This window comes from Mirounga leonina, unplaced genomic scaffold (assembly GCF_011800145.1).
Source record: "Mirounga leonina isolate KUSES-001 unplaced genomic scaffold, KU_Mleo_1.0 Mir_150, whole genome shotgun sequence".
In the NCBI taxonomy this organism is placed as follows: Eukaryota; Metazoa; Chordata; class Mammalia; order Carnivora; family Phocidae; genus Mirounga; species Mirounga leonina.
Genome location: NW_023270374.1, coordinates 34,487,136 through 34,503,471, shown reverse-complemented (window position 1 = coordinate 34,503,471; position 16,336 = coordinate 34,487,136). Strand labels below are relative to the sequence as shown.

General features: G+C 51.6%; 1 protein-coding gene across 5 annotated transcripts in view; it reads right to left on the bottom strand.

The window, feature by feature from the left end:
- GDAP1L1 (ganglioside induced differentiation associated protein 1 like 1) overlaps nt 1–16,336 on the bottom strand; it is a 47,999-nt gene that overhangs the window by 12,103 nt on the left and 19,560 nt on the right. For 3 of the 5 annotated variants that reach the window (XM_035006363.1, XM_035006365.1, XM_035006364.1), the window contains 3 exons: nt 6,122–6,314; nt 4,953–5,126; nt 233–330 (listed from right to left, as the gene is read on the bottom strand). In XM_035006363.1, the coding sequence (XP_034862254.1) occupies nt 233–330; nt 4,953–5,126; nt 6,122–6,314 (465 nt within the window). Of the gene's footprint in view, nt 1–232; nt 331–4,952; nt 5,127–6,121; nt 6,315–14,516; nt 15,184–16,336 lie in introns of those variants that run through there. The other 2 variants (XR_004679487.1, XM_035006362.1) reach the window with 1 other exon arrangement.

Below are 16,336 nucleotides of genomic sequence, written 5' to 3'. Positions count from 1 at the left end.
ATGCTCTGCTCTTAGGGACACATCCTAAGACGTCAGGAGACCAAGGCTCCAGTGGGACAGTGCCCTGCCCAAGGTCAAAGAGCCAGTAAGTGACAGAGGAGTCAGGATTGGAAAAGCAAGCCATGTTGTTTTCATTTTATGTCATCAGCTGATCCTCTATTTAGAATGAGCTTCTTCCATTTGATCTGTTTCATGGTGGGGAAGGGAACTGGGCAGGCCTGGAAGCACTCACCATGAGCTTCTTCTGTTTGGAAAGGTAGGGCTCAGAGAGCTGGGGCTCCTCTTCATGGTCCAATTTCATGAGGTCTGTGGTGGCGTTGGCTAAATGTCCTGGGGAGAGAATAAGGAAGGCCCCATCTTTCTGATACCTAGGGCCCCTCCCACCCCTTCTTCCACAAGTTTGCGGGTCAGGTCCCACTCAAACATTGATCTGGGAAGTAACAATATCAACAGCCAACACCTAGTAGGCACAATAGGCTGCAACGTAGGGATGGATGACCTGCCATCCTGCCCTAGGCTCAGGCTAGTGGGAGAAACAGACACATAAAGAAATCTCTTTGACAGCACCATCAATCTGTAATAAAGAGTGAACAGAATGAGACACACAGGGCCACCTGCCCGGGCCACAAGGCATCAAGAAACCTCACTGAGGAGGAAACTACTTGGGGATGAGGAGTTTGCCAGAAATGGAGAGGTTATAAACCTGGACAAAGTCATACTTCAGTGCATGTCTCCCCCCACCCTTTCCTGTGGTAAGGAAACAGGTTCAGAGAGGCTAAGTAATATCCCACACTAGTAAATGATAAGCAGGTTTCAAGCCTGGGTCCATCTGATTCTTAGTCTAGTGCTCACTCACTGTAGCTCACAAGGAAAAACTTGCTTAATGCAAGAAAAACCATAAGAGACTTTTGCTGTCTTGAAACTTCCCATTCTGGTGAGGCAATTTTCCTGCTGATTTAGCTAACCCCATATTTCCTAGGAAAACTGGCCTTTTAAAGATGCTAAAAAGGGAAGGGTGATGGAACAGTGGGTCAGTGATGGAACTCAAGGCAGCACCTTGAGAATTATTCTTAATGAGAGAGAAGAAGTGTCCTATAGTCCAACTTTGAGAGTCTAACTGTAAACGTTGGGAGTTATAAGAGGAGGTGAAAGTATCATGCAGGATAAGATCCTGGGGTCTGTTCCAAGACTGAGATGGGATTTCTCCAGAATTCTTGGCCAGTAAGTCTGGGATGTGATGGTCAATCACGCCCTGCCCTTTCTCTTGTTTCCCAACTCCACTTAGAGATCCCTTAGGCTCCTTGAATTCATTCTGGCCCACCTGACCCCATCATCGTCCCTGCTCCACCTGCTCCTCGCCTGCATTCTCCCCTAACTGCAGCACCTCTCCCCCACACTGAGCCAAGCCAGATGCCTGAGGGGGTGCCCTCAATTCCTCCTTCACCTCCTCCCTGCACCAAATCAGTCCCAGGTCCTGTTGATTCCTCCTTCTTATTCTTTCTCATACTTAACTTTTCCCTTTCAATCCTCTGCCTCCCTTAGTTCAGACCCCCTCACTGATCTCTCTCTGGATGATTCTGACCCAGCCCTAGGCACCGGCACTCTCTCCTTCTGTGCCCTTCTCCCCACTCACACCAAAGAGGTCTTCCTCAAACACACACTTGACCATGCCACTCCCTGCTTAAAACCCATCCCTGGCTCCTCACTGCCGTCAGATAACGTCCAAGCTCTTCAACTTGCCTTGAAAAAAAAAAACAGCAGGATCCTCTCTTCTTACCAACTCCATCTTTCACTGAGTTACCCCACCTGTCCCTGTCCCCAGGTGGTAACATTTCAGCCACTCCAAATGCCTGGCATTCCCTGAATGTGCCAGACCATCCCAAACCTCTGGGCCTCTGCTCACACTACTTCTACCTCCTGGAATACCTTTCTCCTGTATTCCTGAAAATCCCCTTCTAGATCCAGTTCAAGATCACCTCCTCCATGAAGCCGGTCCTGATCCTTTAGGAGGTCTGACTACTCAATGCCTTTGTCCCCCTGTGTACACTGTACAGATTTCTGCCAGAAAATGCACATACAGTAATCAGAGCTGCCATTGCACAAATCCATTCACGTTACAATCTATGTGAAAAGTGCCCCCTGGACTTGTGCAGTGCACCACCTGTACTGCTATACATGGAGATTTTGATGTATTTATCTCTGGATGTATATGTCTCCCACTAGAATTTGAGTTTCTGGAGACCAGTGGCTATGTCAGCTTTGTCTCTGTTTCCTTAAAACCCAGTACAGGCCTGGCACAGAACAAGAGCTTAGTGAGAGTTGAATGAATGAATGAATGAATGAATGAATAGAATGAGTGAATGAATGACCGCAGATATTCAGCTTCTGCCCTCTGATGTCTCACCATCTACCACCCCATCTCCTGGCCTGATAAAAAACCCAGTAAACATACTCCCAGACCTTTCAGCTTTAGGGCTATATTAAGTCTCATTGATATTTTATGAATGTGAAGGTCAAGTACAGCATTTTCTCTCTTGCCAGTCACCCAGGGCTGCACATGTGGCTCTCTCCAAGAGGGCAAACCAAGTCCAGGAAAGACCTTAGGCTGATGGGAGGGATCACTGCAGGATCACTTCTGCATCCTGTGAGACCTCCCTCCTTCCCCAGTGGGGCTGGAGCTCTGAGATCTCTCTCCTCCAAGGAGGAGCAGGCTGGGCCTTCTTGGACCCCTCACTGCCTTCTAGACTCTTTCAGATGGCTCATGGCAGAATGAGGAAGGGCCTCCAGCCCCTAGAAGCGGTTAGGGACTGCCTCCACCCAGTCCAGGCCCCCATTCTTCCCTCGGTGGAGGGAGCTCTGTAAAATGCACATCAGATCATGTTCACTTTCCATCCCTAGTTTCTCCACTGCTCTTTGGACAAGATTCCATTTCTGTCAGACCTACTTCCCAGACTCGCACCACCAGCCACTCATACCTCCCTTGGGCTACACTTCATCCACATTGAAATTCCTTCAGTTCCCCAAACACACCACACCCTCTCCTGTCCCTGAAGCTGAAGGGATTCTCTCTCTCCTTCCCCTTCTACCTCCTGGTCCTCCTTGGGTGTTGCTGTATTTCAGAAGCCCTCTGTGCCCCCAAGGCTGGGATGGGTACCTTCTCTTATTGTAACACTCATTGGTTCTAGGGTAACATTTTTTTTAATCAGCTAGTGTTTGAACAGGTTATACATACATACGTGTTTAAAAATTCAAACAATATTAAAACAATGTACAGTGAAAAGTAAATCCCTCTCCTCTCAATCTGGGGTCTCTTAGTTCTGCTCCCCAAAAGCAAATAGCTTCTCGTATATCCCTCCAGAAATTCTCTGTGTTTGCAAGCACCTGTGTGTCCATTTAACCCCCTTTTAAATATATTATTGATAGCATGCTAGTTGCATTTTTTTGCCCTTCATTCCTACTTACTAATATATCTTACAGAGCATCCCATATGCTTATTTTTTTTAGATTTTATTTAAATTCAAGTTAGTTAACATATAGTGTATTATTAGTTTCAGTGGTAGAATTCAGTGATTCATCAGTTGCATGTAACACCCAGTGTCATATGCTTTTTTTTTTTTTTAATAGCTGTGCAGTGTTCCATCATATGGGAAGACTAGAGGTGTTCTAGTGTGGGGGAAGACTAGAATTTATTTACCCAGTTCCCAACTCATGTACAGCTGGGTTGTTTCCAGCTTCTCGCTATTACCACCTATGCTGCAGTGAATAATCTTTGTGCGTGGTTCTTTGTGCACACATCCAGGTGTAACTGCGGGATCGTCTCCGAGGGGTGGGCCTTTCTGTGTTTGATCTAGACTGCCAGGCTGCCCTCCTGAGAGGCTGTTCAAATGTATTTAGTCCCACACTGCAATTACCTGGTCACTTGTCGTTCTGCTTCCCTGTGATGGAACTGTGACCCTAGGTTGGTAGAAGCTATGTCTGTCCCCATCTGTCCCCAACCCCCTGCCCAGGGCCTGGGCCATAGGAGACCTCCTCAATGTTGTTGACTGAATGCAGATAGGGTGACACTGATAAATTCCAAGTCTTGTTCGAGGGTACTCTAAAGGGATGAGACCAAGTTCACAACCTGCCCCTTCCCACTTTTAAACATCAGCTCACTCCCTCAAGAGGGAGGAAGTGACCATTTACTAAGCACCTAGTATCTACTTAGAATCATCACACTTCATCTATCTGAAGGACCCCAGGGTGTCTGCATAGAGCCTGGATCAAAGTCTGTAAACGGCTATTGATGGATAATCTGATTTAATCCAACCCCCATTTACTCGGTGCTGGAAACTAAAGGATGAGCCAGGCTATGGGCACGTCCAGGCTAGCAGTTAGGACAGGATGCAGGTGATGCTTAAATCAAAACTCAGAGACCCCACAGGGGGCCTTGTATTTCTGGGCAGCTTTCCTTGGTGGCACCAACCCTGATGTCACTCAGTGCCCTGGATCACCAACCACAGTACTGACCTCCCTGGGCCCCGACCACGTCCTCCACCATGACGGTGCCCCACCTTCCTATGGACAAGACAAGGAGAGCCCCGTAGCCTCTGTATGGGATGGCAGGACAAGAGGAGGGGCAGGAGGGGAGTGAGACAGCCAGAGAGGGAGAGACATTTCAGTTTGAAACAGAGTGAATGAGATGGAAGGCCAGGGAGAGTGGTGGAGAGAAAGCAAGTGGGAGTGGGGGTGGCTGGGGTGAGGATCGAGCCAGAGACTCCCAGAGGGAGGGCCAGAGACATTAACAGACAGAGAAAAAGGGGTAGAGCGAGAGGCAGAGGCGGATGAGGGAGACCAGGAGGGATACGAGGAAGAAGGGGAGTAAGAGACACGCAGTGGGAGCAAGAGATGGAGGAGGGGACTCCTGTCGAAAGGGATAAGGTGGGCAAATGGGAGTAACCCGGGGCACTCACTGCGGATCTCGGCCGTGGCGTACTTGGGGATCATGGAGTCAGTGGTGAGCTCGGGGTGCAGGATGCAGCCGTGCGTGTAGGCATCCATGGGCAGCGCGCCCAGCAGCTCCCGGTAATGCAGCACCCTCGCATGCTGAGGGCTGCCCACCTCGGGCATCAGGGCCACCACGTGCTCTGCGGGCCACAGCAGGGGCTGGGCTGGCGAGGTGGGTCCCAGCCTGGCCACCTACCCCCTTGATTTGGACAGGCCAGGCTCTGGTACCCCATCCCTCGATCCCAGCATCCTGGAACCTCGAAATGTAGAGGCCCACAGGGACCACCCCTTTCCCCAGGCTCTTGAGATAAAGTCTCCACCAGGCTGACAGGGGATCTTACTGGTCTACCTCATCTCCCTGGAGTCCTGCCAACCTGTCTCCTAGGGGCAGCTCCTCACCACTCCAGGCTTGTTGCCCGATGGGGGTCTAGGCCCAGCGTCGCCAGGCTTTCAAGAGAAGCCAGAAATCTGGATGCTTAAAACTGAACTTTCTTTGATTTTTAATTCTTGGCAACGCATTCATATTCTTTCTACGCAGTACATGTCTGGGCCCTGACCCCCTCTCAGCTGGGTTTGCAGCATCTGCCATAGGCAGTGGGCTTTTGAACCTGAAGAAGGCCGGAGGGAGGGAGGGAGACATGGGGTCCTGTAGGGTTCTACGGTGTCTGGGCCCTGCTCACATCTGCAATGTTTTAGGGTACCTGGGCCCATGACTATGGGGTGCCTGGGGGGCCCATGGCCCTGTCTATGCTTATAGGGATTCAGGGGGCTGGGCCCTGCCCATGGCCCGGCATTGTTGGAAGACCTGGGCCCCATGTGTGGTGACTAGGAGGGCCTGTGTCCTGCTCCCACCTGCGGGCTCTGAGGACCTGTGGCCATACCTCCGACTCCAGAACTCCTGGGGAAGGAGGAGGGTTTGTGGCATCCCAAGGATCGAGGCCATGCCTGTAGCTCTGTGATTCCTGGGGGGCATCTGAGCCCTGTTTGCAGCCCCATCGTTCCTTTCAGGGAAGACTGGGTCATGTCCACAGCCCCAGTGGGCTTCCTCAGGCTCCCCAAGGTTCTGGGAACCTGTCTGAGCCCGTGGAGTCCCTCAGGTCTGTGGCTGAGCCCCTGGTGGGTATGGCGACCGTACCTCCTGTGAAGGTTCGCTCCACGTAGTCGATGATCTGGTCGTAGTCGCTGATGATATTGTCCCGGTGGATGATGACGGGCACCTCCTCCCCCAGGTTGAGCCGCATGAACCAGGGCTCCTTGTGCTCGCTCTGCGGCAGGCTCACATCCCGCTCCTCACACGCCAGGCCCTTCTCGGCAATCACCAGCCGCACCTGCAGGCACCAGGGTCAGAGCGGGGAAGGCGGGCAAAAGGGGGTGGGAGGGGGCGGTAGATACTCTGCTCAGGGAGGGCGGGGCATGCGGGAGGGAGGTCAGAGGTCACACACAGGAGGTGATAAGGTTGCTTCCAGCTCACTCTTTTTTTTTTTTTTAAAGATTTTATTTATTTATTTGAGACAGAGAGAATGAGAGACAGAGAGCATGAGAGGGAGGAGGGTCAGAGGGAGAAGCAGACTCCCTGCTGAGCAGGGAGCCTGATGCGGGACTCGATCCAGGGACTCCAGGATCATGACCTGAGCCGAAGGCAGTCGCTTAACCAACTGAGCCACCCAGGCGCCCCTCCAGCTCACTCTTGGGCTCCTGGCAGGGGTGGTGGGTGGAATCTCCCAGGGGCCTGGAGCCTCTTGGCGGGAGGAACACAGCCCTACTCTGGGGCAAAGTGGCAGTGCTCCCTGGTGGTGATGGGACTGGGTTTCACAGCTGGACATACCTGGGATAGGATTCCTGGCTCTGCTGTGTGTGTTTGGGCAGATTCCTTAAACTTTCTGAGCCTTAGTTTCCTTATTTGCAAAAGGGAAGTATTAATAGTACCACCCCAGTGTCTGGTACCTGGAGGGCACTCAGTTCATGATTTCATTATCATTATTAGACGCTCAGCCTGGCCTCCAGGGGTACATCTGGCCAGGAAATTCATAGAAATTCTTATCAACATAATCAATAGCTAAATTCCTCAAATTATTTGGGAAACAAAACAAGGTTCAAAATAATTTGCCAACATCAGATGAGTCTTTTATTGCCCCACACACCTTCCCATCTGGTTGTTGAATATTCACAATAGCCTCCCAGAAGAGGGTAGATCGGAAACTATCCCCCCTGTTTTTCTTGATGAGAAAACTAAAGGCCAGAAAGGGCAAGTTACTTACCCAAAGTCACACAGCGAGGTAGCAGCAGACCTGAAACTGGAAGCAATGGGTCCTGACTCCCAGCCCAGTATTCTCTGCCCTGCGGGCACCTTCAAAGAGTCCTGGGCCTGTCCCTCCTTAGTTTTTCCCTATGTCTCTAAGGGGTCCCAGACAAACATTTGAACTGGTAGAAGCTAATGGAGAGCCTGGAAGCTGGGGCCTGCTCCTGACCCAGCCCAACATTTCTGAGCTAGAAGACAATGAGAGATCACTTGGTCCAACTGCCCTCTGCCTGTGGACTGAGACTCAAAAAGATGACTTGTCCAAGGTCTCCCAGCAAAAAGATGGCAAATGACTCCACTCCTTCCCACTAACGGCTCCAGTTCAGGGGAAAGGGAGGGCATCCCTGAGCCCAGCAAAAGTGGTTCTCCTGGAGCATCAATGTCCCCACACACCCGGTAGCTCCTGGGACTTGATGTCCCCAGCCTTCCTCCCAAGTGCCAGGAGTTAAGCACTCAGAGGGGCATCATGGTATCATGGTCAGACCTTGGACTTGGGGCCAGACTGTCAGTTCAAATCCCAGCTCTAGCACTTACTTGCTGGGTGACTTGGCTTTACATCTGTGTGCCTCAGTTTCCTCACCTGTCCAATGAGAGTCCCACCAGCAAGTCCCACAGAGGGCTGCTGTGGGGATGAGATACTTTAGTCCCTGCGGAACAGAGCCTGGCACACCATAGGCATAACGTGTCTTGGCCACTTGTATGAGATCATCTGGACTTGAAGCCTGGCTCTGCTGCTTATTTGCTTTGTGACCTTGGACAAGTCACTTGACTTCTCTGATCTTAGGTTCTATGAAATGAGGAACGTAATCCACTCTTTCAAGCATGGCATGAGGTTGGGTTGGGATGATATGGATAACGTCCCAGCCCAGGAGGTTAATACATGGGTTCTACCATCACAATCTCACACAAGTGCGCGCACACACACACACACACACACACACTACCTCACACCCGTGGCTGACGTCCTAGAGCAGCAGTACTTCATGCCCCATCCTCACGGCTAACATGAACACCCCTTTCCTTGTGGGGAGGGAGAGGCAATGAGCCCTTGAACCCCCAACCCTCATTCACAGATTCATTTGCTCCATTAGCCAAAAGCAGGCCGTGCAGACGGGGCTGGGAAGTCCTCACCCTCTGCCACAGCAATGTTATGTGACCTTAGAGCTATCCCTGCCCCTTTCCGAGCCTCCTTTTAATCATTAGTAGAACAAGGGCTGGACTCCGTGTACACTCGGACCACGCGGAGACGGTGGGAGGGAACTGCTGGCTCTGTCGAAGAGAGCAGGAGGAACTGTGCCGGGGAGTGAGCACCGGGGGTGGCATCTGTTTGGTCTGGGGATGCGAGTGTGTGAGTGCATGAGCCTGAACCTGAGTGGCAACTGCGTAAATGAGCATGTGTGTGTGTGCATGTGTGTGTATATGTGTGCATGAGTGTGCGTATGTATGGATGAGTGTCTGAGCAACTGTATTAAAGTATTGTGTGAGTGCATGTACATTAGTGTGGATATGAGTGTGCATAGGCACATGTGTGTGTCCTTGTGTGTACGTACAGGTGAGTGTGCGTGAGCAGGAGAGTATGTGCATGTGTATATCTGAACTCCTGGGTGGTGCCGATGCCCTGGAGAAGCCCCAGAGCAGTCAAGGCTGGAGTTTGGCTGGAGCAGAACTGCCCGCTCCCTTCCTCCTGCCCATCCTGGCATCCTCCACCCTGGGCGATCTGGCTCCACCCAGCCATCCAGCCCCCCCAGGGCCAAGCTGGGACCACTGAATGGATAGAAATGGAAACCAAACCAGGCCTCTGCCCTTGGCAGTCCAGACATTTGGCCTTGCCTCCTGGCAGGGCACCTGCCCCCAAGGACCACTCCCAGGCCCTGCCCTGGGACTCCAGTGAGGGTGCCAGGTGGGGCTGGTGCCTGGGAGGGGACTCTCTTTACGGATGTAACAGTTTTGCTTGGAGCTGCCTCAGGGTCATGCCGGAAGGCGGCCAAGGAGACTTTCTCCTTTAGCTGAGCTGCAGGCCAGAGCCAGGTGCCATCCTGCAGGGGAGGGGAGGGCGGGGGGAAGCCAGGCCCGGGGGGAAGGGCATGCAGTCACTAAGGCCATCTGCCATCTCTGCAGCCCAGAGACGGGACCAGACTTAGGTGGTCATCATGCAGTGTGGCCAGCCATCAAGCACCCCTGGGGCAGACTCTCCTCCCTGCGGGTGCATGGAGTTAGCTCACTGGTGCTTCTTGTCAAAGTCGGGCACTGTCCCTCCTCACCCAGGCCCTAGTTTATGAGGCAACTGCAGGTGCTGGCTTGGCATCTCTGCCCAACCCTTTAGTTGCTGTGTGACTTTGTAAAGGACACTTAAGAGTCTCTGAACCTCAGTGTATTTCTCTCAAATACTTTTTTTTTTTAATTAATCAAGGTGAAGGAGTGGCCCACACAGGGATCAAAGGAAAAGAGTTCCAGGCGGAGGGACTGGCCAGCCCTAGAGCCCCATATTGTGTCTGGCATACTGAAACACAGTGAGGAGGTCAGTGTGGCTGGGGAGGGGGTGGGCAGACAGGGAGACGAGACGAAGGCAGGTCATGCACAGGGCCTTGTAATGGAGACTCCCAGGTTCAGGAGTCCATGAATCAATCCAGGGACTCCTTAAACTAGGATGGGAAAATTACATGTTTACTTTCAGTAATCTCATACTGACAGCATTTTCTGCAATTATGAGTAGTGTAGGTGACAAAGCATGGTAGTGTTAGCAATGCCTGAAGTATTGTCACCACAAGAAATCACTTTCATCACTCCACACTGCTACAGTACACTCCTCATGACTTTGACATTACAGGGATTGGTCCTGCCACAAGGTCAGGCTGTATAACGGGTTAATATAGAAACATGTATTATTATATAATGAATTTGTTCTAAAAGTATGACAACAGCTGTACTTCCATTGGCTTTCCTTTTAGTAATGCAATGTATTTTACTTTATCCTTTAAAAGCATTATTGTGAGAAAGAGCCACAGGGTTCCCCCCATTGATGAGGGGTCCATGATCCAGTCATGCTTAGGATCCTGCAGCAGAGCCTAAGGCCATTTTGAGGATTCTGGCTCTTTCCCCGGAAGGACCTGGTGAGCCACTGCAGGCTTCTTCTTTTTTTTTTTTAGATTTTATTTATTTTTGCAAGAGAGAGGGAAAGTGAGCACGAGCAGGAGGTGGGGCAGGGGGCAGAGGAAGAAGCAGGCTCCCCGCTGAGCAGGGAGCCTGATGTGGGGGATCATGACCTGAGCCAAAGGCAGATGCTTAACCAACTGAGCCACCCAGGCGCCCCAACCACTGCAGGCTTCTGAGAAGGGTGGTGAGATCTGCAGTTGTCACCTGTGAGTTTCTGGGGGTGGGGGTGGGGGTGGGGTAAATGGTCAAGTGCAACCTGGACAGGGCTGGGGGCCAGGACCCAAGAGCTTGAAAGACAAGGCCAGGGTGGGAGGTAGGGATCACCCTCCACCTCTTGCTTCCTCCTGCCATGTCTGAGAGGGGCCTCTGGAAGACCTGCTCAGTCTTGGGTGTCAGGACTGTCTCCTGACAGGACCCAGGTCTGGGCCTCTTACTGCTGGGGGCAGAAGGTTGGGCCAGGTTCTCCCCACAGGTACATCTAAGACAAGGGCAGACCCTGAGAAGATGGGGTCAGGGAAGCTTGAACAGGCTTGTTGCAGGAAGCCAAGGATGGCTCTCAGAGACTCACCTTGGTAGAAATAACAAGAACAGCTAACTCTCATATAGCACTTTCTCTGTGCCAGGCATTACTCTAAGACATTTACATGTGTTACAAAAACCTAATGAGGTAGGTACTAGTATCATGCTCCTTTTACAAAAGAGGAAACAGGCACAGAGACAGCACTAAGTTGCCCAAAGTCACAGAGCTAGTAAATAGCAATCTTGGTTTTTTAAAAAACTGGCTGGTGCGAGGACAGAAGGATGCTCAAAGGGCTGGGGACACACAGAGACAGGGCTGTTCTTCCTGCCTAGGGAGGGAGGAATGCAGGTTGTATCATACATCTAGTCCATTTTCACATTGAAAAGCCAACGACCAAAGAGGGTCAGGACCTACATGAGGTCACAAGCTAGTGAGTGGGAATACCAGCAATCAGAATGTCTGCATGTTTGCCCCTCCCAGTCTCACCCCTTTGCTCACCCCCACCCCCCAGCCAAGGAGAACGAGGCTGGAGGGCAGGAACAGCCTCAGAAACAAGCTAACATCTACACTTTGCATTCAGAACCTCCTCTGAACCCTGTGGCCCCAGATGATCACTTATGATGGTGCCCGAAAGTTCACCGTTAGTGTGCAATCTTTAAGGCATTGTGCTAAATTTGTGGCCATGCATGATATCATCCAATCCTCACAACCCTCTGAGGTAGGTACCATTCCTTCAGCACAGAGGAGGAAGCGGAGACTTGCAGAAGTGAAGACACGTGCAGAAGTGACACAGTGGGAGGTGGCCCAATCAGGCTTGATCTCCTGTCTGGCAAACATAAGTTTGCTTACTGGGCACTTTCTATGAGCCAGGTGCTGCTCTAGGTGATTTAATGGATACATTTGCTGAATCCTCACAATGGCCCTATCCTGGATGTGCTGTTATTATTCTCAATTTACAGATGTGATGCCTGAGGCATGAGAGGCTAAGCAACCTGCCCAGAATTACCCAGCTGGTCAGTGGCAGAGTTAAAATTGAACCCTGGGCAGTCTGGCCCCAGAGTCTGGGTTCTGGACCCCCTCACTGTCCTGCTGCCCTCTGGCTCTGGGACAGTCCCCAGATGTCCCATGAAGCCACCACCACCACTCTTGGGGGTAGGCTATTTTCTGCTATTCATGTACCATTAAAGATAGGCTTCTCAGATGCTCTACCAAGGGGAACTGCTCCCTGAATGCAGGCAGGGCTCTTCAGGACTGAAAAGAAGGAAGCTTACCTGCTAAATTCCTATTATGTGCCAGACACTTAACATATGTCCATGTCCTCTTAATCTCCCAGGAATTCTGCAGGGTTGGATGCAAAAGTCCCTTTTGCCAGATGAGGATATTGAGGCACAGAGAAGTGACTTGTCCAAGGTCACACTGCCAGTAAGCACTTAAGATGAAAATGGAACCCAAGACTATCTGACTGCAGAGCCCATGCCCTTCCCACCAGGCTACACTGCCTCTAGAACCCACCATGGCCCCCAGGCAAGGGGAATGTCCTGGAAGGGGAGGCAGGAAGATACCCAGGCTGGCCTGGTCACATATGGGGTTGCAGTGGGTAGTCCTATCCCTGAATAAGGGGCCATCTCAGCCCTGAGTGCAGACTGAATAGGATATATTCCATGGTGGCAAAGGGAAGAGCGAGAAGCTCCCTTGGGGAATGGTGATGGGAGATACCATCCCTCTGCCCCCTGTCCAGTGCCAGCCACTGAGGCCTGGCTCCTAAGGTTCTGGGTAGGAAGGTATTCTGAAATCTGGAGGTCAGTCTGATTCATCTCCAAACTGCCAGCAACTTACAGAGAGCCTGGCATGTAGTATAGTAGGTGCTCAGCATGCACGTGTAGAATTTATGGATGAGTCCCAGAATGGCTCTGGCTAACCCAACCCCTCCTTCCCCTAGCACTTTATTGATATTGTAACACCTATAATTATCAGAGCCTTGACCCTGTGCCAGGCACTGCTATCAGCACGTTTTGTGTGTCACCTCATTTCACCCTCAAAATAACCCTCTGAGAAAGGTACTGCCATTAGCTCCATTTTATGGATTATAAAACCGAGGCTTTGGAGAGGCAAGGTAACCTGTCCAAAGCTTTACAGTGAATTACTAGGGAAGATGGCTCTTCCACTGGGGACTGCCTGGCCTCAGAGTCTGTATTCTAAACTGGAGCTACTCAAAGGACGATCAGTGAGCTAGCTTTATCAGCATCACTGGCAGCTAGTTGGAAATGCAGCCTCTTGAGCCCTACTCCAGACCTGCTGAATCAGAAGATCTGGGGTGGGACCCAGCAGTCTGTGTTTTAACCAGGATCATGCAGTGATTCTAATGTATGCTCAAGTTTGGGTAGTGCCGTCTAGAACACTAAGTTATACCGCCTCTTCAACAACCCTCTCAGCAGCCCTGAGAAGGGGTGGGAATTAGAAGAAGTAACTATTACTATTATTATTATTGTTGTTGTTGTTGTTGTTGTTGTTGTTGTTATCATCATCATCATCATCATCATCATCATCCTCTCATTTTCCAGATGATGAACTGAGCCTGGACCAAGACTCAAACCCAAGTCTTTTGGTTCCTTTCTCTTTACGGAATCTGTTTCTCCACCTGAAAAATGAGTGAATGGAACAAAAAGATCTTCCAGGAAGAAGAGGAATCCCAGGTCTGACAATGAGCGCCACTTAAGAGATCAGCAGCACTCGCTGTTGGGCCCTGGCCATGGTGCTGAATTCGTGCCCCACTGACGGACAGCCGCCCAGGGTGGGATATTGCGCCCCTAGAGGCTCCCTTGTCTTACAGGCGCAGTGTCTGGCCCTCTCCCCCAGGAAGCGGGAACCCCGAAAACTCAGCACCAGGCTGGATTCCTAACTGCTCCCCGCCCCCCCAGCTCGTCTGGGTCTGAGAAGGGACGGAGGGGCCGTCTGTGTCTTTAAGAGCAAAACATAGATTTTAGGGGCCGAACCGAGCGGGTCTAAGGAGATGGGTTAACTCCTTCCTTCTCAGCTCAAGATAAGTGTGGATGTGGGAGAAGACTAGGGACAGACCCTCCAAGCCCCAGCCAGAGGAAGGCTCCCAGCCAGGCAGGAGCTGTGACCTGGAGGGCCTGTAGTATCCAGGACAGCAGCTCGGAGGGAGGCCCACCACCGACTACTGGGGCTGGAGGCTAGATCCCAGGAAGCGCTCCTCCTCCCTCCCCGCAGCAGCCGCCCCCTCCAACAGGCCGCCTTCCCAGCAGTGCCCATTCCCTTCCCCTTGCCTTTGTCTCTCTTCTCAGCCCTCCAACAGACTGGGTCTTTCTGGGAGGGAAAGAGGCATAATGGATGTTCCCAGAATTGGGGATGGTGCTCCTGGGGCCCAAGACAGGGCCAGTCACCTCCCGGGAGAGCAGCCTCCGGCCCCTGCAACCCCACATTTCACCCTCCAGCCTCTCACCGGGGTCCTCAGACCCCTTCCACCCTCCTGGATCCCCTCCCCCACGCCTCCTGGCCACCGGGTGCATTCTGCTCCCCTGCTCCTTTGGACTCTACCTTCTGCGAGCTGAAGGACTGGGTCCAGTGGTACAGAACAAGGCTCTCCTTGGGCCAATGGGCGGGGCTGGCCGCCTCGAGCGCATCAGGGGCCTCCACCGGCTTAGCCGCATCGCTCTCCAGCGCCGAGATGGGCCACCAGCTGCAGTTGGTGGGGGTCAGGTTGTTGGGGGTCGCCATGACAGCCCGGAATCAGAGGGAGGAAAGAAGGAGGCTCCGCGGCGGCAGCTCTCTCTCGCCCTGCATCACATGGCCTCGCGGAGCCTGCCCCTCTGCTTCGCTCCCTCCCTCCCCTCTCCGTGAATGTCATTACTCGCTGGGCGAGTGGGGGAGGGGTGTGGGGGATCCCGGGAGCTCCTTCCCTCCTCCTCCCCTTGGCACGCCCCTGGCCCCTGCCAGAGAAACTACCAGTCCTCTCGGGTCCGGCTCCCTGGAAGGGTTCCAGGAGCCACAGGGGAGTGGGCCATGCCCCCCATATAGCTAATATCTGGCCGGTCATCTGCCAAGACTCCACCATTGTTAACGCATTCTGACTATCTTCCAGGAAGCAAATACCTCTTAGGACAACTGGTGTTATAGAGACCCATTCCTTTCATAAATCAGTGTCTGGAAATAGCTTGTTTCTCTTAGGGGCTGTCATTTTCTAGCATTTCTCCTGGAGGACCTCTAAGGACAGAAGGGAGCAAACTATGAAGTCTGGAGCAAATGCTTACACAGCACTTGCCGTGTGCCCCAGCTTTACAACCATCAAGTCAATTGAGCCCTCACAATAACCCTATGAGCCTTGTTTTACAGAGGACAAAACTGAGCACAGAGAGTTAAGTGACCTTGGCCAAGGTCCCCTAGCTAGTAAGTGGTGGAGTCAAGATTCGAACCCAGCCTGTCTGGCTCCAGAGTCTATGCTGGTAGTGATAAGGTCATGATACCAGGATAATGATACAGACAAAAGCACAGCAAGCATTTATCAACCCAAGCACTTTACACGCATCATCTCATTCATCTCCACAATAATCATTTTTACTAGAGGAGGAAGGTGAGGCTCAGAGATGTCAAGTCATTGGTCCAAGGTCACTTCACCCAGGAGACTGAGGCATAACTAGCAGAGCCCGTAATGTCCCGCTATCACTTAGTTTATCCTAAATATTCGTGGGAGCTTTACATAAAGTTCCTTAATATACCCTTGCTTCCCTTGCTATAAATATTGTTGTAATTTATTTACCATTGAGCAAATAGATGCACCAGGAAGATAAGCTTCTGAATTTGCCCTCCCTCCATGTGATGCTCTCAAAAACTCCTGAGCACATCACCCTTTCAGACTGATAAGCATGGCTCTTGAGGAATCAGTGTCCTTCCTTCTACCAGATAGCAAAAGTTCTGTGGTCCACGGGCTTCCCTTTTTGCTTTGGCTGCCAGGAAGCTTGGAGCTACATTTTCTACTAAGTCCCAGTTGCCATATTAGCCTTCCTGGTTCAGCAAATTCTTTGTTGCCCTTCCATGAATTTTTTTTTTTAAGATTTTATTCATTTGAGTGAGAGAGCGAGAGAGCGCGCACGAGTGGGGGGAGGGCCAAAGGGAGAGGGAGAAGCAGACTCCCCCTGAGTAGGGAGCCTGAGTGGGGGGGCGGTGTGTGCTGGATCCCAGGACCCTGAGATCACAACCTGAGCTTAAGGCAGATGCTTAACCAACTGAGCTACCCAGGTGCCCCTCCATGAAATTTTTATTCCTTTTTCCTCAAAGTGTCTTGCTATTCATGATGTGATTTTACAAAGCAGGATATGATGTATCTTGAGGGAAAATTCAAATGTCTGAATTCAGAGAAG